The sequence below is a fragment of the Cordyceps javanica genome, chromosome 2 (assembly GCF_051103115.1).
Source record: "Cordyceps javanica chromosome 2, complete sequence".
Classification (NCBI taxonomy): domain Eukaryota; kingdom Fungi; phylum Ascomycota; class Sordariomycetes; order Hypocreales; family Cordycipitaceae; genus Cordyceps; species Cordyceps javanica.
Window position 1 is genome coordinate 3,099,085 of NC_139296.1, and position 19,130 is coordinate 3,118,214.

At 53.1% G+C, this 19,130-nt stretch overlaps 6 protein-coding genes across 6 annotated transcripts; 2 read left to right on the forward strand and 4 right to left on the reverse strand.

Moving 5' to 3' along the window:
- Nucleotides 1-2,869: 2,869 nt before the first annotated feature.
- V2A60_003417 (uncharacterized protein) lies at nt 2,870-3,702 on the forward strand (the record flags this gene model as incomplete). The annotated part of the gene is made up of 2 exons (XM_083254752.1): nt 2,870-3,137; nt 3,248-3,702. 2 exons carry the CDS (start codon nt 2,870-2,872, stop codon nt 3,700-3,702), a joined length of 723 nt encoding a protein of 240 aa, XP_083110878.1.
- A 2,223-nt stretch (nt 3,703-5,925) lies between these two features.
- V2A60_003418 (long-chain fatty acid transporter ACB1) lies at nt 5,926-6,573 on the reverse strand (the record flags this gene model as incomplete). The annotated part of the gene is made up of 3 exons (XM_083254753.1): nt 5,926-6,075; nt 6,178-6,347; nt 6,489-6,573. 3 exons carry the CDS (start codon nt 6,571-6,573, stop codon nt 5,926-5,928), a joined length of 405 nt encoding a protein of 134 aa, XP_083110879.1.
- Nucleotides 6,574-7,586: 1,013 nt separating this feature from the next.
- On the forward strand, nt 7,587-8,928 carry V2A60_003419 (NAD(P)/FAD-dependent oxidoreductase; the record flags this gene model as incomplete). The annotated part of the gene is made up of 3 exons (XM_083254754.1): nt 7,587-7,706; nt 7,791-8,615; nt 8,710-8,928. The coding sequence occupies 3 exons, from the start codon at nt 7,587-7,589 to the stop codon at nt 8,926-8,928; spliced, it is 1,164 nt and encodes a 387-aa protein (XP_083110880.1).
- Nucleotides 8,929-9,097: 169 nt separating this feature from the next.
- On the reverse strand, nt 9,098-10,435 carry V2A60_003420 (actin cytoskeleton-regulatory complex protein END3-domain-containing protein; the record flags this gene model as incomplete). Its single annotated transcript, XM_083254755.1, has 3 exons — nt 9,098-9,822; nt 9,882-10,116; nt 10,199-10,435. The coding sequence occupies 3 exons, from the start codon at nt 10,433-10,435 to the stop codon at nt 9,098-9,100; spliced, it is 1,197 nt and encodes a 398-aa protein (XP_083110881.1).
- Nucleotides 10,436-11,184: 749 nt separating this feature from the next.
- V2A60_003421 (uncharacterized protein) lies at nt 11,185-12,201 on the reverse strand (the record flags this gene model as incomplete). The annotated part of the gene is made up of 3 exons (XM_083254756.1): nt 11,185-11,910; nt 12,023-12,129; nt 12,198-12,201. The coding sequence occupies 3 exons, from the start codon at nt 12,199-12,201 to the stop codon at nt 11,185-11,187; spliced, it is 837 nt and encodes a 278-aa protein (XP_083110882.1).
- Nucleotides 12,202-12,485: 284 nt separating this feature from the next.
- V2A60_003422 (DNA-directed RNA polymerase I core subunit RPA190) lies at nt 12,486-17,568 on the reverse strand (the record flags this gene model as incomplete). Its single annotated transcript, XM_083254757.1, has 2 exons — nt 12,486-17,325; nt 17,387-17,568. 2 exons carry the CDS (start codon nt 17,566-17,568, stop codon nt 12,486-12,488), a joined length of 5,022 nt encoding a protein of 1,673 aa, XP_083110883.1.
- Between the last annotated feature and the right edge of the window lie 1,562 nt (nt 17,569-19,130).

A 19,130-nucleotide genomic window follows, 5' to 3' on the forward strand; every position in this document is an offset into this window, starting at 1 on the left:
AGTACTATCATGCCACTGTTTCTGTGGACGGCGCAGTCGACAACGTCTTGCAAAACGTTCGCCACGGGCTCAGCTTTTTGGGTGATTTAAACTCTCGCCTAGGACGCACGAGAGCCGGCGCTGCTAGTACTGCGACTACGCCACAACGAAGCCGAAGCGGGAGTCAGCGCCTTAAGCGACCATTTAGTGGAACAGATTTGCCTGAACCGCCAAACAAGCGTTCTAACTCGGCATCACCCATCAAATCGAGTACCGCGGCCGGACAAGACCGTGCTCACCGAAGACTTATCCTTTGCGACTGCGGCAAGCCTATTCATGAGGCGAGCTCTAGAAACACATTGCTTATGGCCTTTGTGCAGTGTATAGAGGGGCACGAGTCACTCCTTAAGGCAGGCATTTTGCATCGAGATATCTCCATCAATAACCTTCTCATCAACAAGAATGAAGACAATGCTTTCTTAATCGACCTTGACCTGGCAATTAAGCGGCGTCGGTCGGCAGCCTCTGGAGCAAATGCAAAACTGGCGCACGCGCGTTTATGGCTATTGGGGCTCTCTTAGGTGAAGAGCATTCATTTATGCACGATCTGGAATCATTTTTCTGGGTTTTAATTTGGATCTGCATTCACTATGATGGCCCGGGCAAGGACAGAGGTTCATCTGGGTTCGAGCGTTGGTATTATGAACCAGACGACGTATTGGCTCGATTGAAACTTGGCACAGTCGCTGACCAGAGCACTTACTTGCAAACAACGGAAAAAGCCTTCTCGGCATATTATAAGCCTCTAAACTTTCTGTTAAATGAACTTCGCAAGCTGGTATTCCCAAACGGTCGGCCATGGAAAAGGGACAACTTAGACTTGTATTCTACAATGAAGGCAACTCTGGTCGAAAGTCAACAGGCCAAAATTGTATAATAGTTATTCAATGGGTTTGTAACGACGCGGAAAGGGCCCCGAGCGCCTGATACGCAGTCCAGAGTGACGAAAATGGCCCTCCGCGATACACCGATGACTGCCGACCTTGTCCACAACACCACTCCAAGTACTTACGGTACTTGCGGTACTTCGCTTGTACAGCTGCGCCACACCAGCCACAGCACCCACCCTAAGTAGACTCACCGCCCGTTATTTTGGTTTGCGTTTCAGAAAGAGTGACACCAAATACGCCTTTTAGTGTAACGACCTATTACAATTTACCAGTACTGAAAAGAGAGCAGTCAGTAAGTAATAGAGTAATAGCCATACCTTGCAGATGCAGGTACCAGAGACGTGCAGCGTGCTGGTTGGCTCGACGACATTACAGGTGTGGCAGCAGCAGCAGCTGCAGCAGCACTTTCCTGTCTACTGGTAGTTCAGGAACAGGGCTAGCGGTCGGCTAGGTCCACCAAAAGAGCTACCTCTGGCCAATGAATATGGTGGACATTGCGAGTCTAAGTGGATCTCGGGAAATGAGCATGATCCACCAGTTGGGGGCAAACAGAAGATGAAAATTGAAAAGGAAAAAAAAAGGAAAAAAAAAAGGGCTGAACGCTTTCCCCTTGACCCGTTTTTTAATCAATGCTTCCGCAAGTACTGGGGTACTGGCTGACCTTCCTCCCCAGTCCCTGCCATCCGCACCGACCACAAGAGAAGCTGGCGATAAGGATGGCCACGGACAGGAAGCGCAGCATCAGGTCAGATAATCGTCGTCCTGGCGCTGTCACAAAGAAAACTTGTGGTGGATGGAATGCATGACTAGCCAAAAGAAGTACCACCAACACGCACAACTTTACGCGAATCATGAGTTTTCGTTTTTTTTTTCTTTTCTTTGTGCCATTGTTTCTGCTGCAAGTATCCGTACATACGGACAAAAATACAAATTGGGGCCTCATATGAGCAAGCTGGTGACTGATGACCACCATCTCCGAGAGTGGGATCGTCGTCGCTCCAGTCTGGCAAGTACATGGGCTTCACTCTACTTACAGTAGCGCAGGCACAATCGTCAGCTTGTCTTCGGGTAGCTGCAGCTCTTCAAGGCACATGAGCACTAAACAAGAATGCAGCAGTGGTTGGATTGTCAAGAGTGTACCGAGTAATACGCGCCGAGTAAGTAATCCGTACAGATGGCAGATTACCGATTATAAAATGCTCACGACCATGGTGTGCTCACGACTCGCCTGTGGGACCGCTAGACTTGCTACTTTGCGACTTGCTTCCCTAGGCCAGGGTCACGAGTAAAGTGAGCTGTCCGTCTTGCCGTTTAGATGCGCCGCTTGGCTGTCTGGCTGCTTTGGTACTTATTAGGTAGTATAAGTAATCTGTAATGTACTTGAGTAGTCCTCAGTAACAGTCGAGTGGGCCCGCGCTTTGAGTGGACAAAAGTGGCCCTTGCGGGCGGCCCCTCCTGAAATGGATGGTCGCCGGGATGGCCCTCAGGCACCAGGCACATTGGTACCTACATTGGTAAGTTAGGCACTACCAACCAAGTTACAGCACCCAGGTATTCCGTCCACAAGGGGAAATTGTCTACTCACACCACCCACGCCACGCCCCAGCTACCCTCCATGCCCCCCCCCCCTTCCAGAAAACGCCCTTATACACATCTCACCCGCCCGTTTGCTTTGCCTCCCCTTCCTCTTCCATCCACATCACCAACCCTTCGTTCGTTCGTCCAGCTCATCGCCTTTGCGCGGCTACACAGCCTTTCCTCTTCTCACGCGTCTCTTCAGACCAGAGTATTCTTCAATACTCGTTCCACTCCTTCACAACAACAACTCACAACTCTTTCACACGGCTGTGTCAGCTAATACACACTCGCTACACTTATTCGCGCCTCGCCTTCCCCCAGCAACTCACGAAAAAGCAAAGATCAACACTTGTTCCTTCAAAATGCACTTCACCACCATTGCCACCGTCGCCACCATAGCTGCTGTTGCCGCCGCCGAGGCTCAACCCTACCGTCTTGCCGTCATGCCCGGACTGAGCCTCATGCGCCGCTCCACCTCTGGTTACAACCCCGAGACCACCAAGTGCGGTGCCGGCAACACCTGCGCCGAGGCCTGCGGTACTGGCTTCGCCGACTGCCCCTCCAACGATGGCGTCTCTCACTGCTACAACCCCGGTGCCAAGCAGAACTGCTGCCAGGACGGCTCTGGTAGTACGTGAAACCCCCTTTCCAAGGAGAACGGCGCGACACTGCATCCCGCGTGTCGTGTCGCATCCAAACTCACCCTCCAGCAGCCCTCGTTTGCTAACCAACAACAAAAGACTCTTGCGACGACGGCTACTACTGCACCCACGACCACAAGGCCCAGACCTGGTGCTGCCCCAACAACCTGGACCTCGCAGCTTGCGCCGCTGCCTTTAGCGTCTCTGGTGGTCTTGAGTCTGCCACTCCCACCCCTACTCCCACGCCCACTCCTACGCCTCAGCCTGCTCCCGCCAAGAACACCACCACGGCCGTTACCACCACCAGCCCGGTTGTCGTCACCGAGACCCTCGACCTGACCACCACCATCTGCCCCTCGGCCTCTGGCACCGGACACCCTGTCCACCCCGGCCACAACACCACCGTCAGCATCCCCGTTGTCCCTACCGGTGTCGTCCCTACCGGTGGTGTTCCCGTCAACCCTCCCGTCCTTCCTCCCGGAACCAACGGTGCTGCCGCCACCAGCTTCAGCGCTCTCCTCCTCGTTGCCGCCGGCGCCATGGCTCTCCTGTAAACGGAACGACGGCCCCGATGAACGAAAGAGAAAAGAACTCCTCGACAGTGGAGGCGTTGTTTCCCCCCTGGTGGTTTACGGCACGTTTTGTGCTCGGCGCAGCCACAAGTTTACGAGTTTCATGACAACACAGCGCAGCTGAATCAAGGCGGGGCGTGGCCATCTGTCTTTTCACCATTTGCTCTGCTCGAGAGTGTACCTGGTGCTGGGCATTCTTCTTCGCTTCTGTCCACTTGTTTGGATTTTTTGGCTTCTCGTTTAACCCTTTTATTTTTCTTTTACCAAGTGCGATGCTTCCCCTTCTATTTAGCGACTCTTTTACCGGAGTTGCACGGTTTGGTGTAAAGCCTCTTAGTTTTTTTTTTCTCTGGACGAATATCGAGGGATTTTGCATTTTTGGAAGATGTAAAGGCAGATTTAGGAGGAGAGGGAGGCGTCGAGTGACAAAATGTTGGGCACTCGACATCCGTATATTTTTCATCTCAAAAGACATACGTTGCTTTTCTACCTTGTTCCCCATCTCGTGCGTGAATCTAGCTAGTACGTCGTCTTTTTTGCTCCGGCTTCACTCGTCGTGTTTTCTCGGGTAAATGTATTGCAAGACGTCGTTTAATCGGACTTTATATAGTTCTCGTCATGATATATACCCTGTTTTCCCTTGCTTGGACCACAAAAACCGGAGATATTTATCTTGCTTGGCCGCCGATTCGGCAACCAACCCCAGACCCAACAGCACTGCCACAACCCCAGAGTGGCCCAATTTCGGCCGTTGAATACGAGAAAAAAAAAACACTGAGATTTCTTTTTTTTTCCTTGCTGCCACCGCGCTTGGCTCGTCTAACATGCAGCTGCTCGATGAGTCCTTTGGTCACTACTTTGGCCACGGGCTCTGTTGATGCTTCCGCCCACAACCAACAACAACAAACAACAGACCAAAGTCTCGTACCCCAAAACACAAACCAAGGAGTTTCTTTTTTCTTTCTTTTTTTTTTTTGCCTTTATGTACTCCTCTTTGCTTTTTTTTTTTTTTTTTTTTTTGCTTTTTTTGCTCTTTTTTTTTCACCCCTTCGTTTCCTTCTTTCTTTTTCTCAGTCACTCTTTTTTTTTCTACTTCTCTTCACTCTTCCTTCGCGACTGACACCGTATTTCCTATTTTGGGTCCCCGTTCGCGTTCCATCGGCACGCGCTAAAATCTGAATCACAACAAAAGAAAAACACGATTTGATGGAGACCACTCAGATGACCCAGATGATCAGATGACTGGAATGCAAATTGGGCACAGCTCGATCTCAAGGCGGCAGGGCGCGAAAACGCACAATAAGCAGCCTCGAAAAGGAAGCCCCCCGCATTCCATTGCATCTTGGATTTCTTTTCTTTTTCTTTTCTTCTTCTTGTTCGCGTTTTTTCGTGCTGCATTCCACGAGTGTCGCCGATGGACCACATACACGGATTCTGGCTCTCTGGTTCAATCTCGTGTTTAGTGCTATATGTACACCACACCGCACCTCTCACCCCCTCCTTTCCGACGCGGTACGACATGGCGTCTCGCATTCTTTGGCAAAGGGGGGCCTCGATCGGGACCCAGAAACCAGCTGGTCCCTTGTCTTTTCGCTCATTCGCAATCGTTGACTACTTGTACCCCTACAGCACCCGGAATCTATCTCGCCGTGGTTCCTCATTCGAGCGGTCAGCTTCCGCATCCCCAGACCAATGCACGCATTAGTCGTGATGACCCCGGCACCCATGCAAAAGGGCAAGCGTAGATGAAAGAGAAAAGAGGGAAGCTAATCGGGCGCAGACCAAGCACATCGAGGAAACTCGAAGCAAGTTCCATCACCTACGACCGAGGCTAGATGGTCTGCGGGCCTGCGAATGGCCAATGGTTACCATAACCACGGCTGTGGCGGATTGAAGGTTGGTACAGTTGACCGCTGGGCCGGATAGGCTTGGGTTGACCATCGCCATTGTAGTAAGCCTAGCATCCGTGAGAACACATGAACAACCAATTGCCACCCTGGCTTGGTTTGCCCAGCATTTCCATATATTCAACGCGCTCGTCGGAAGAAGAAGATGAAGCGTTGTATTGAGAATGGCACAGTGTAAAGATATAGGTATATATATGTCCAGCCTGCCCATCCCTTACTAGCAACGCGTCGCATATTTATTTCTCCCTTCAATGTACACGTTTTTTTCTCCCGTTTGTTAGACGGTTTCGTCGAAGGCTTAGTTGCCCACCGCATCGGGGACCTTGTTCTCGTCGAAGCCGTGCTTGGCCTTGAGCTGCTCGACGAGAGCGACGTAGCGCTCCTGGGCGGTCTCAGGCGAAATGCCTTCGTCGACGACCTTTTGCCATGCGTTCTTCTTGGCTTTGCCCTATATTCGTCGCCCTTGTTAGTGGAATTGCTTCCTGCAAGGACCTTGTTTCTCTTCCCTGTTCCTGGCGCGCAACGTAACGATTGCTTCGGCTACCCGTACATCTGCACCAATGATGGCTGTCATAGTGTGCGGGGAGATCGAGCCGCGCGGCGGGGAGGAGGAAGAGGAAGAAGAAGGGGGCGGAGTTTCACGGAGACTTGCCTTCATGTCGAACATGCCGGGAGCGGGCGCGCTGGAGATGTCCTCGGCGTTGCCAACCTTGTAGAGACCTACAGATGCCCAAATGTCAGCTCCTCCCATCACACAGCTCGAAACTTGATTCATCTCGAAGCTTGATTCCGCGTCCTCTGGCAAGTGCGCCATCATGTCTAGCACAAGGCGGGGTAGGGGACCAAGGGGAGGGGGCGTACCGTAAAGCTCAAGGAGCTCATCGTTGCTGGGCTTGGCAAGGAGCTTCTTGGAGTCCTCGGCGGCCTTTTGGAAAGCGGCAGACATGATGAATGATTTGGGAGATGGTTAGGGCTTCAGATGACAGGGTTTGGAAGGGTCGGGGTTGTTTTTGAAGAGAGCAGCTCCTGGAGGGGCTCGTGGCCGAAGAGTTAGAGAAAGGCGGAGGAGGGGAGCTGTGTGTGGCTAGGTTGCGGGGCTGTGATTATGAGCAAGTGCTATCTTACCTTACTATTTAGTATGCTCAACGCTGAACGAATCAAATATTGTATTTCGCTGGCAGGTTTTTCCTTTTCAAAGCCGTCTGGTCAAGAATATATCGCCTGTTTTTTTTTTTTTCCTTTCTTTTCCTGGGTTTTTGGAGACATTTTCGCAGGCTTTTCGCGCAATGTGGCCACCGATCTGACGAGGCCTTCCACCGTCTGATGTCATGCCAGTTTATTAGTTAGTGCGCGTCACGTTGGGTGGCAGCCCACCAATCTTCACATGACCTCACCACACAGCCACCGACCTGCGAGGCACGCCTCATCGACCATGCGCGCGTCCTTTGTAAAACGGACAAAGCGGCATCGCGCGACAGGGGACGTGGCTTCATTCCAAGACATTTTATGGCTCCAAAGGGTTCGTTCTTTCTGGTCCGCGTCACAGGAAAGCCACATCTCCAAAGGCCACACAGTGCGGGGTGGTATCTGAGTAGCTACCTATAGATTCGGTAGGCAGGCAACTATTAGTCGCTCACCGCTTGAGAATTGTGTATTTGCATGTTTTTGGAAAATGGACGATTGTGTATCATGTATAGAAAGCCAATACAATACTGGTTTTTTTTTCTCAAACTGTTTCATACATTGCCGCCCATCTGAGCCACTACGCTCGCATTCAACGGCGATAGCTAGGCTGGATCGGAGACTCTCGGCTCGTACCGTTAGTATGCCGCTCACAACGCCAGCTACATTATACTGCTTCACCAAGTAGTCCGCCCATCTTGTTTTCCGCACCACTTCTTCCTTTTCTTCTTCTTCTTCATCATCATCTTCACGCGTTATCTTGAAGGAGCCTTTACCATGACTGGCAAGACAGTAGTGATATTGGGCGGCTCGATTGGCGGCCTGGGCGTGGCGCATCGGCTGCTCAAGCACACCCTACCCAAACACCAAGACCTCAAGGTCATCCTAGTATCCAAGGTCAGTCCGTCAGTCCCCGCCCACGGCGCAACCGTCTTCTTCGGTCCTCGTGCCGCAAACGGCGGCTGCTGAGAATAGTTTCAGAATAGCCATTTCTATTGGAACGTTGCCGCAGTCCGCGTCATCATCCCCGACCTGCTCCAAGATGACGAGCTGCTGCAGCCCATCGGCCCCGGCCTGGAGCAGTACAACACGGCGGCGCACCCTGCGGCCGCCGAGTTTATCTGCGGCGCGGCGCAGTCCATCGACACCTCGGCTCGCTCCGTGGTGATATTGACAGCCGGCAGCGACGGCGCCTCCACGCGCCGCACCCTCATCTACGACCACCTCGTCATCGCGACCGGCTCGCGCTCCGCCGTCCCCGGCATGCCGTGGAAGGCTGACGGCTCGCATGCGGACCTCGTCGCCGACATTCACCGCGTGGCCGCGCGCGTGCGCGCCGCGGCGCACATCGTCGTCGCCGGCGGCGGCGCCACGGGCGTCGAGGTCTGCGGCGAGCTGCGCCACGAGTTCCCGGACAAGCGCGTGGTGCTGGTGGCCGGCGGGGGCGACGCGCTCGTCGGGGGCGACGCCACGGCGCCGGCGCTGGAGCGCGCCCTGACGGCCATGGGCGTCGTCGTGCGCAAGGGCGTCCGCGCCGTGGGCACGCGCGAGGGGGTCGACGACGGCGACGGCGGCGCCGGCAGGACCGAGGTCACGCTCTCCAACGGCGAGACCATCGTCACGGACCTGTACCTCCCGACCGTCGGCATGGCGCCCAACTCCGAGTTCGTCCCGGCCGAGCTGCTCGACGACAAGAAGCTCGTCAGGGCCGACGAGTACATGCGCGTTCCGGGGCCGGCCCGCGTCTGGGCCGTCGGGGATGTGGTCGGCGGGCCCGGCGCCGGATACCTCATGACGGAGGCACAGGTACGTTGAAAAAAACCTCTCGGCACCCCCGTGCGCAGCTGCTGGCGTCAAGATGGCTAAAACAATGTGTTCTTTCTTTCTTTTTTCCTTCTAGGCAAGCTGCGTGGCCAACAACATCACCGGTGCCTTGTCTGGGAAGGAGCCGGAGCGCCGAGGGTCGGTGATGGATATCGTACTCTTCTCTACGGGACGCTCGGGCGGCGTCGGACGGTACCGCTGGGTACCTATACCATCATTTGCGGTATGGGTTGCCAAATCACGGACGCTCGGCGTCGAAAGAACCCCCAAGTTCGTGGATGGTTCCATGTGGTAGCACTTGACGCCTTGCTTTTGCATGTAATGATAGGGACTGTGGTGACGGTAATGATGAATGTAGGATGAATATGTTATTACGAAAGGACGGCAGCTGCTGTCAAAAGACTCGTATGGCAGCGTGTATACCCGTCTAGCGTCTCTGCCTTCCCTTTCTAGTCCCATGTATTCTATCTGCTCCTTTCTGTCTCAATCTCCTGCCGTATCTGCTCCAGCGCTTGCTCTCTCGATCGAAGATGCGTCTCCAGACCCTCAACTTGCTCGCGCACAGTTTGCAGGTCCTCCGATATGCTCTTGAGCCCGGAGCCCTCGGCGCTTTTGCCCGTGCCCTCCTCGAGTTCGCGCAGCTCTCGGCGCTTGTAGTCGAGGAGCTGGTCGAGCTCCTTCTTGACAAGGGCGGGCTTGGAGTCGCGAGCGCCACCCTTTTTGCGCTCCGCAATCTCCTCCACCTTGCGAATCTTGTCTTCGAGATCCGCTAGTTTACGCTTCAGCCGCACTTCCTCCCAGTCTTCCGTCTTCTCCGTCGAAAAGTCTGTGCCGGCCGTCTTGAAGCCGCTGCGGCCCAGGCGCGTCAGGTACTGCTCTCCAAACTTGGTCTTGCGGCCCGTGCTGGTCGAGTCGTCGGCTTTGTTCGCCCAGCGAGAGTTGGCGCCCGTGTTTCGTTGGCTGTCGAGCTGGTAGTCGATCTGGTTACGCTCAAAGCTGGAGCGCAGCGACGCCGGGATTGTGCGCGGGATGCGGAATCCGTCGTGGCGGTTGTTGAGGATATGCAGAAACGCCAGGCAGGCGTCCTTGTTGATGGTTGCGTTGGCAGAGGGGTTGACGAGGTTCCATGCGGATCGAATGTCGGTGTCAGGAACATCCAAGGACTCGTACAAGTCTCCGAGGGCATGGACTGAATGGGGTTAGCTGCATTGATGCACCTGATAGGGAATCAAAGGTTGAAATGCCTACAGTCTACTTCGCCGCGCGCATCGCGCGACTCTTGGTAAATTTGTTCATATTTGGTCTTGTCTTCAGGTTTCATGTACCAGTCAAAGCCGTCTTTCAGACCAGCCGACTCGTCATCGTCGTCGACTTGCTCGAACTGGGGCTGACTGCCGCTTATGGCACGCGTGGCCTGGACAAGATGCGCCTTGGACTCAGGGACCAGCCAGTCTGGCAAAGTCTTGGGGACATCTTGGTACTCCTAGAAGATTTGGCACGCTCATATCAGCGCACTGGCCGTGCCGGGAGAGGGGGATTGGAGCAAGCATCAATTGAGGACTTACGCCGTTCAAAACGTCGAAGATGAGGCGCATCGCAACGCAAAACTCTTCAAAGTCCAGGTTTCCATCGTTGTCCACGTCGGCCAGATCCCAGATCCGTTCCAGCTGGTCATCGCGCAGGCCCGAGTTCTTGAGGACGGGTGCGGCCTGCTCGCCGGTGAGGTACTTGCCGCCGCCCGTGCGGTCGCAAAAGATGTTCCAGTAGGTTTCAATCTCCTGGGCTTCTATTTTGGGCGCCATGGTGGCGGAAGAGAGGGGCTGAGAGCGGGCAAGGGCCACACGGAGCTCGGTGATGACGGAGGAGGTCGGTTGGCGTGCGGGCGGAGAGAGAGTGATGGACGTCGAAGGCGGTGGCAAAGAGCCTGGCCGCCGCTTCTCGGTGGGTGAAGGGGCACGATCGATACTCTGGCTTTTTCTTTCCGAGATGCAGGCCCGCCAGGTGAGGTGGAACGTGGAGGCAAAGGCTGGTGATGAGGCGACAAAGGCAAAAGGGTCGCGGCTGGTAGTTGGCGCCAATGTCACTGAACGAACCAGCCAAGCCTCGCTGGGTGTGGAGGCAGCTCTCAACCACTAACAACCTCTGCGCCCCGCATATTAGCCACTACTGAGTACCTATCAGAAGCTGTTGCATAATACTCTCTGTACCTATGTGTCGACCTGATATTGGCGCTATAGAAATCAGACCAGGAGTCGATAGAAGAGCAATACTAGATTGATGCCGTATTGCCAGAGTCTAGCTTCCATGCCTGTGCGGTGGACCTGGGACGCAGTGAAGCTTTCGCAACGCTCATTGTTCCCGTTTGTTTGGATCAGTCGCTTGATATCCGTCAACACCTTAAGTCCTAAGCCAACTCAATTTCCGCATAATAAATCATTGCAACATTCTAATATGGCGAAATTCAACCTATATCCGAAACACCGCGTATTCTGTACAAGTTTTCTTGCCCACTGTTCCTCCACTACCCTGCAAACCGCCCCAGACCGCCTCGCTAGTATTCCAGAATTGCCCACGTCTCATCATTTAGCGTCGTATAGATCAGACCCTGGCCGAGAAGCTCATCTGCCGCCGTCAAGACGTCGCGCGTCGACATGCCCGTCGAGCTGGTGACGATGTTGATGTCGACGCCCTCGTTGCTACCCGGCGCTGAGCTCAAAAAGTTGAACATCTTCTTGGCACCAGGCGTGCACCGCGTCAGCTTGCTGGCGTTCTGGCTCGCGCCGCCATCGTAGCCCGCGCCGCCGTCGACGAACATGGAGTCCCCGTTGGCGCCGCCATTCTGCTGCTGTGCCCCCGCGCCTCCCGCGCCGCTGAGCGGCCCGCGGGTGAAGAAGAGGTGCACGTATGTGGCCTCGAGCATGTGGTAGTTGACCTCGTTGAAGTCGGCGACGGGGCGGATAACGTGCGCTCCGACGTGGCGCTTGTTGGAGAAGGACTTGAGGCGACCCCAGACTCGGACGTGCGAGTCCAGTTCGTAGGCATCTGGGTCCTCGGGCTTGTCGCCGTCAATCCACTTCTTGACCTCGATCTGGCCGGTGCCGTCGTCAATCTTGAGCGTGATATTAGTCGCTTGCGCGTTAACGCTGCGAATCTGCCCGACAAATGTGACTTGGGGAGCGGAAGCGCCATCAATCTTGAAATCGCCCCCAGAGTATCCCTCCTCGGCTTCGATAATTTGCTTCACGGTGACGGGTCGTAGTGATTCATCCTGATAGGCCTGGGTGATGAGTGGTCAGTAACAATGTCATTCTTTTTTCCTGGGGTGCTCGATCCACCGTCTCGCGATGCAACGCTCTCAACGGAGACAATTTCCCGGCCTGCTAACGCACCTTGCCACCGCTCTGACTACCCTGCTGGGAGCCATCTGCCATGAAACCACCCGAGTCGTCGCCGCCCTGGGCTCCGTAACCGGTTTTTGAGAATCCCGTGTATGCTGCTACAGTATTTGTCGTGTTAGTATTCCCCAAGAGTCCTGCTTTGCGACGGGGATTGGGGCATTCGTACACATTATGGGCTGCGAATGGGTTGTGTGATGACGAGCGTGCGAGAAGGAGGGAGACGCGTTGTGGCGCGCTTTCTGGCGGCCAAGTTTAATGGGCTTTTTTTTACCCGACCCCCTCTCATCCGCCACCAAGACCACCACGCGTTGCTGCTTGTTGCCCCGCGGCTCAGTGGGGTCCAGGTCAACCGTGAACAATTACACTCTGTCGCTACGAATCCTTCACATCATGATAGCGTGCCGTGTACCTCATGAGAAACAAATACAATTTTTGGTACCTATAAAACAAAGCTCTATGCTAAAGACTCGACATGATGCGTAGGCATTCTTGTCAAAACATCAAAACTACCAGTTCCCAGCTTGCCCAACCGGCCCAACACTAGCCTGCCACTGGGCGTCGTCAAATCATCCCAGTCACCGTCCAGTACTGCATCCTTGAGGAACGCGAGCGTCGTCTCGAAACTCATCTTTGTGAAGGGACTTACATTGCCCTTTAGTCCCATGCGGCTAAAGGCTGTAAACGCTCCATTTCTTGTCATGTAGTCCGCAATCAGGTTCAAGTGGCGGTTGTCCACCGAGATACCGTGACCACCGAAGACGTCGCCCAATTCCCGTACAATGCTGGCTCTGCATGCCTCGACGCCGTACATGGACAGGACCGCCGCAACGTCGTTTGTCTGAATTTTATCGGGGTCGATGTACTCGGCAAATGTCTGCATCGCATGCAGATTCACTCCCGATGCCTGAATGGCACCACTGACGTATGTGCAAGAGCCAACACCACGAATCTCTCGAATCATCGTTTTGGTGATAGCACTCTTAACCAAGTTCAGCATCAACAGCTTGGGGGAGTTCGAGTCAAGCTCGATTGTGATGTTGCACCACGCTCCGCCCTTTTCATCGCACTTAAAGTCGGATACCTCTGCGAAATTATTCTTGACGCGCTCTGCTCGGGCCGTGGTTGTAGGTTGAATGTTGTCTTCGTCGTCGTCATCCTCGCTGTCATCCTCTGCAGGCGCACCATTCTCAACGCCATTCATTTGCTCGTCGTCACTTTCGTCCGCGGCGTCCCGACTCATAGCCTGCTGGATCGCGTCATCCTCGTCGTCGTTGTCACCGTACGACACCTCCTCCCCACGGTTTGCTCGTTGCTTAGCGCTCGTGGCATCGCCATCGTCGCCATCGTCATCGTCATTGTCATCATCATTTCGGCCCTCCGTATTTGTTTCCGCCGATGCCACCTCCACGACACCAGACCGAACACCGATTTCCGGGGTAGCCCCAGTGCTCTGGCCGCTGCGCTTCTTGATCTCCTTCTTCATCAACATGATGACTTGGCGCATTAGCTTCTTCTCAATCGAGTTCATGACATCATATACCGTGATGGCATATGTTGGGCAGTATTCTTCAGATGGGAAGAACTTTATCTTGATTTTGTAGATCTTGGCCTGGTTATAAATCTTCCCGCGGCCGACTTGCTCCTCAACAGTAATGTCATCTATAATGTACCCCAGTGGTGTCTGACTGATCTTCTTCGTGAACAATTCCGCTTGGGCGGGCGAGATATTTGAACGGGGATAAAGAGTCATGGAGGGCGTAGAGATAATTGCAGAGGCAGTCATGAGAATTTCTCGAAGTCGAGGAATACCCTGTGTCACGTTCTTGGCAGCGTGACCAGCCAAGTGAAATGTGTTCAGCGTCATCTGAGTGGAAGGCTCACCGACAGACTGGCCAGCAACGATCCCAACCGCCTCACCTGGTTCGACGAGAGAGCGCTGGTACTTGAGAGCGAAGAGGGTTTCGGCGTTTTTGCGGTTGAGGGCGACATTACTCTGTGCTTGCTTTTGACTGCTCTTGTCTCGGATAAGGCCGTTTTTGTTTTCTTTGACATAGCTTGACATAGCCTCATAGAACAGCTCCGACATGGCAAAGGTGTTGGTCGTAGGATTATAGGAGCCGATCAGAGGATCTTTGGAGGTTGAACCCTTCGACTTGGCGTGTTTCACAGCGCTCTTCATATACTTCATGAACGCGTCTCGATTGGCCGTGAGTGTTTCAACTACTTTGGTATCATACTTCAGCTGCACAACTTCCGAAGCAACATTCTCGAGAATGAAGTCAAAGTTCTGCAAATATTTTTGCTTTGTGACGTCGAGGCCATCTTCACCATAGAGGAATTGTATCACGGAACCATCCGCATCGCGGACCGAGGCATCATAAGACACCATGAGACCTTCCAGTCCTTTGATGACGCATCGCTGCAAGTAGCCGGAACGAGATGTTTTAACGGCTGTATCGATAAGACCTTCGCGGCCAGCCATATGATGGAAATAGTACTCATGAGGGCGGATACCAGTCAGGAATCGGCTGCGAATATAGCCCGCTGATCCGATGTGTGTCTCGAATGGTTTGAAGCAAGGAAGGGTCTTTCCGCTAACCATCAGCGGCACACGTCTGCCTTCTAGAACCTGCTGACCCAAGTTGCAAGAAATGAGCGAGGCGTTGACTCGAGAACCCTTGGCACCAGACGTAGTCATGGCCTGCATTTGATTCTTCGGGAAGGGCTTCTCCAGGCCGTTGGGGATGCAGGCCTTTTGGACGCTGTCGGTGATGTCTTTTGTACCCTGGTTCATCAATAGATCAAGACCTTCTTGTTTCTTGTCTTCGCGCAAGACTTCCTCGAGACGTTCTAGCAGAAGATTATTGGCTGGATCTGAGTTTCCAGGCAGGGAAACATATTCAGAAGCAATCTTGAGACCCATCTTGCTGGCCTGCTCCAGCGCTTGTAAGCGAGCCTTTTCACCGACTTCTGTAAGTCGTAAGTCATCCATTCCGCAAGAGAAAGCTCGCATGTTCAGTAGTCTCGTTAAAAGTCTACCCAAGCAACTCAACAGCTTGCTGGCGATAGCAGAGCCATAAACTTCATGAGCAGCATGAACAAGACCACCAGAACTTTGTCCAATTTGCGACTTGTCGAGAATGCCAGTTATCAACTCGCCGTCTTGCACTCGCACAACACCTTCTTCCGATTTAGGACCCCACTGTTCTGCTTTGAGTTGCGTATCTCCATGCATCGTCAGGCCGCCGCAATTAGCAGGCTTGAGGTTTTTCAGTATTGTGGTAATGACCTGCTTTCCAGTCCACCGAGGAACAGGCTTGATGATAGCTGGCGGTACGAGCTGGAGTCTCTCTGCTAGAATGTGGCCACTCTCGGGTCGCAGGGCACTGTAGATTAGAGAGTGGTAGTCGCCTTTGGTGAAAAAGGTATCGCGATTGCAAAGAGCAATCGAGACTGAAAGATGATCCTGAATAAGGCCTCGAAGCGGTTTTCCTTGGGTGCCAGAAAGATATTGATGATCGGTATCGGCAATTTGAAGCGCCTCTGCACGCGCCACTTCATTCTGAGGAAAATGCATGTTCATTTCGTCACCATCAAAATCGGCGTTATAGGTGTTACAGTTGGCGTAATGCATTCGAATCGTCTTTTCACCCGGCAATACTCGAACACGATGTCCCATAATTGACGGCTTATGCAGTGTTGGTTGACGGTTCATGAGCACGACATCACCGTTCGTCATGTGGCGATGGACCTTTTTATTTTTCGTCTTGGGAGCGTTTGCATTTGTAGGGGCGAGGAGTTGATTTGCGAGCGAGATGCGATCATCAACAGACTTGTTGCGAAGATTGACAATTTGGCCATTCTCGTCCTCAATTGCAATGGCGCCTGGCCATTTGCTCACACCGTTAATGACGGCTTGTTGCATATCTCTAAAGTTGTGACTTGTAACAGGCTCCGGATAGGTCAACTTCTGAGCAAACACAGGGGGAACGCCGATTTCATTTGTGTCAATGTTGGGATCAGGCGAGATGACACTTCGCGCGGCATAGTTGACTCGCTTTCCCATCATATTCTTGCGGAACAGACCCTCTTTCTTCTCGAGTTTCTGCTTGATGCCGTCCTCGAGGCGCTTAGCGGCGGCTCCCTGGACGGGATTCTTGTTTTTATCAATGAGGGCATTCACAGATTCTTGCAACTCTACCCATGCAAGATGCAGTGCTGTCATGTCCGAGCTGCCATTTTGCACATTGTTGTGCAATTGAGCAATCTTGCCATTGCTGCGCAAGATGTTCTTATACAGACTGTTTTGCGACGCCTCCGATATCTGCGAATCACCAGTGCGGGCCTCAGGGCGGAATCGGTTCGGTGGAACGAGGAGCATGGTGACAAAAAACATGTCGGGGGTTGTTCTCGTAGTCCTCTTCGTCGGTGGTTTAGCGTTGTACAGAAGTGAGACGAGGTCCTGCTCCTTGTTGAAAAGCTCGACCAAGCGAGCATGCACTTCCATAGGGCTAATGTATCGTTGCTGAACGGCAGGGCGGCTGGGTTTTACAGTCGTAGGCTCTTCTTCATCAGCATCCAGCATCGTGGCATCTTCGCCTGATTGAGACTCGTCTTCACTCGACTCGTGAGTGATTCCATTTGGTTGCGACTTTTTAGCCACTGTCTTTTGATAGACTCGCGACATTGCGTCGCCAAATTTTAGGTTTCGCTGTGCCATCTTGGCCTTGTCTTTGTCTGACAGTGCCTTTTCGAAAATTTTGACAAAGGAGTCCTTGCGGTAGGTCGGGGAGATGCCGTTGCAACTAACGCATTCACGCCTTTTTGTCACATCGGCGAGGAATTCCTTGATAACTTCGCGACGCATCTGCCCAGTTCCTTCATGCTTGCCCTTCTTGATGTCACGCCTTGTCTTTCTGCCCCCGCGTAAGCAGAGCTGGACGTACTTTTCTCTTTTGCGCGTGACATTATCGATGGAGCTGGTCTCGTCTTCAGCTTCACTGCCGTCAAGCTCGAGGGATACAGAGGCTTCAAGGTCGTCGGATATGTCGGTTTCGCCAATCGCACCAACAATATGCGCTTCGTGAACAAGGCCGTGTTGCAAGAGCCGGAGTTTGCACATGTACTTATGCAGGTCTTTAGCAGAGAGTCGAAATCCTTTGCAGTAGAGACAAGCAGCTCGGAGAAGGTGGTAAGCCTGATCCAAAAAGATGGGGTGGTAGACAGGAACGGGCAGTTTGATGTGGCCCGGGTGGCCGGGGCAGTATAAGTGGTTCAGATTGCAAGTTGTACATCTATAAGACAAGTGATGATTAGCTGGGCGGAAACACATTGTAACGCGAAAATTTTTCCTACGGTGAGTCGCCCCATGAGCCCAGAGCTGGGTCATAAAGACCGCCGGGAACAGGATTGAGCATGCTATCGAAGGTGCTCTCATTCTCGATGCGTTTGACCGAGACGGCTTCGATTTCGGCGGGGGAAAGGAAAGTGAACTCGACCGACTCAACCTCGGAGGAGATGGGTTGCGAGATATTCATGCCGGGCGATTGGTTTGGGCCGCAATCGCTTGCGGCGCGGTTTATATCATGAGCTTGCCTGATACTTCACAGCCAGAAAAAAGCGGTTGGCGAGCAAAAGCTGTATATACTATTGCGCTTACAAAAACTTTTGGGCGGTCATGGCCGGCAGAACACTTGCTGCGGGTCTGCCTGCGTTGGTGGCTGTTGGCGGCAGAAGTACACAGAGGGATGTACCGACGGGAATAAACTGGCATTGCTAAAATGATTTACAACAGTTTCCGCAAGGGTTTGTATTGATCTATGTTGCCATGTTTTGGGTTTCTGAGATCTTTTGCCAGAGTATTGTAGCCTCTGGTACCGGATGGTTCTTCCTGTCATGGCAAAATGATACCCACATGCGGTATCGAAGTAAGTAGATGCTGTGCTTGTTTCTCTCTATCAAGGACGAGAACTATGACCACAATGGTGGTGTTCAAAGAGGCCCCCAGCCTATCAAAATGCCAAAGTACCTGGGTGCTGGGTAAATGAATCACATCGCCCTGCGTTGCTGCGCATATTTCACCATATACTTTGGTACTTGCAACTTGAGTAGGGCGAATGTAGGGTAGCCGCCTATCGAGGTAGATAAGGGACATGGCCAAGGTTGACTACTGCATGCTCAAAACCAGCCAGAAATTACTTATCGACCACTCTCCTCCAGGCGCGTGAAGAGCGGCAAACTTGGACATTGACAGCAGTGCATGACGTGTGCGAGGCTTGAGCACAAAACGAATCATCGAGGGCTGTGCGAGAAAACTCCGCCCGGCATTCGGTGTTTAAAAATGGCTGCCGTGAATAGTACGAAGTAGCTTGACGCTACCCCGCTAAATTTAGCTGCGATGATCTGGGCGTCAATGCTGTTCTGATCGAATGGTGTGCCGGTACGGAGCAGGAGTAATCTGTAGATAATCGGTGATGATAGTGCATTGATAGAGCAAGTTATCCGACGAAAATTCTACGACAAAGGCAGAACCATATCTTGGCCACAGTTCCCGAGACATGACAGACGCGCGTGGTGGCACAGAAAACTGTGCTGCACACGACTTGGTAGCATTGAGCTGGCCTCTGCGATTCCGGGTGGGTGCCAGGTAGGAGACCAGATGCAGTGCGCATACCCCGCTTCTGATTGTACGAGACCGGAATCTGGAGCCGGGGAATGATGTGTCAACATTCACGATTCGCCATGGGCTTTATCTGTATGATGTCGGGATATCTTGGGACCTGAAATCGGGTCTACATGGTTAGCAGCGAGCACATGTCGATGGCGAGAGAGGGCACGTGACTCGGCTATGCTGGCACTACTGATACGACGCTGGAGTACGTGCGGTGGCGCTACAAGCACTGTAAATAGTAACCCGCGAGGTAGCTGGACGGCTTTGACGAGCCGGCATCATGCACTCTCCGGATCACTGACGTAGGGTAATAATTTGAGAACTTGAGCGTTTGATTCAATGGCTGGAAAATCTTTCATTATTTATTTTTTCATTTTTGATTTGAGAAGGATCAAGAAAAGCGAAGAGGAAAAGAGAGGAAGGCAAAAG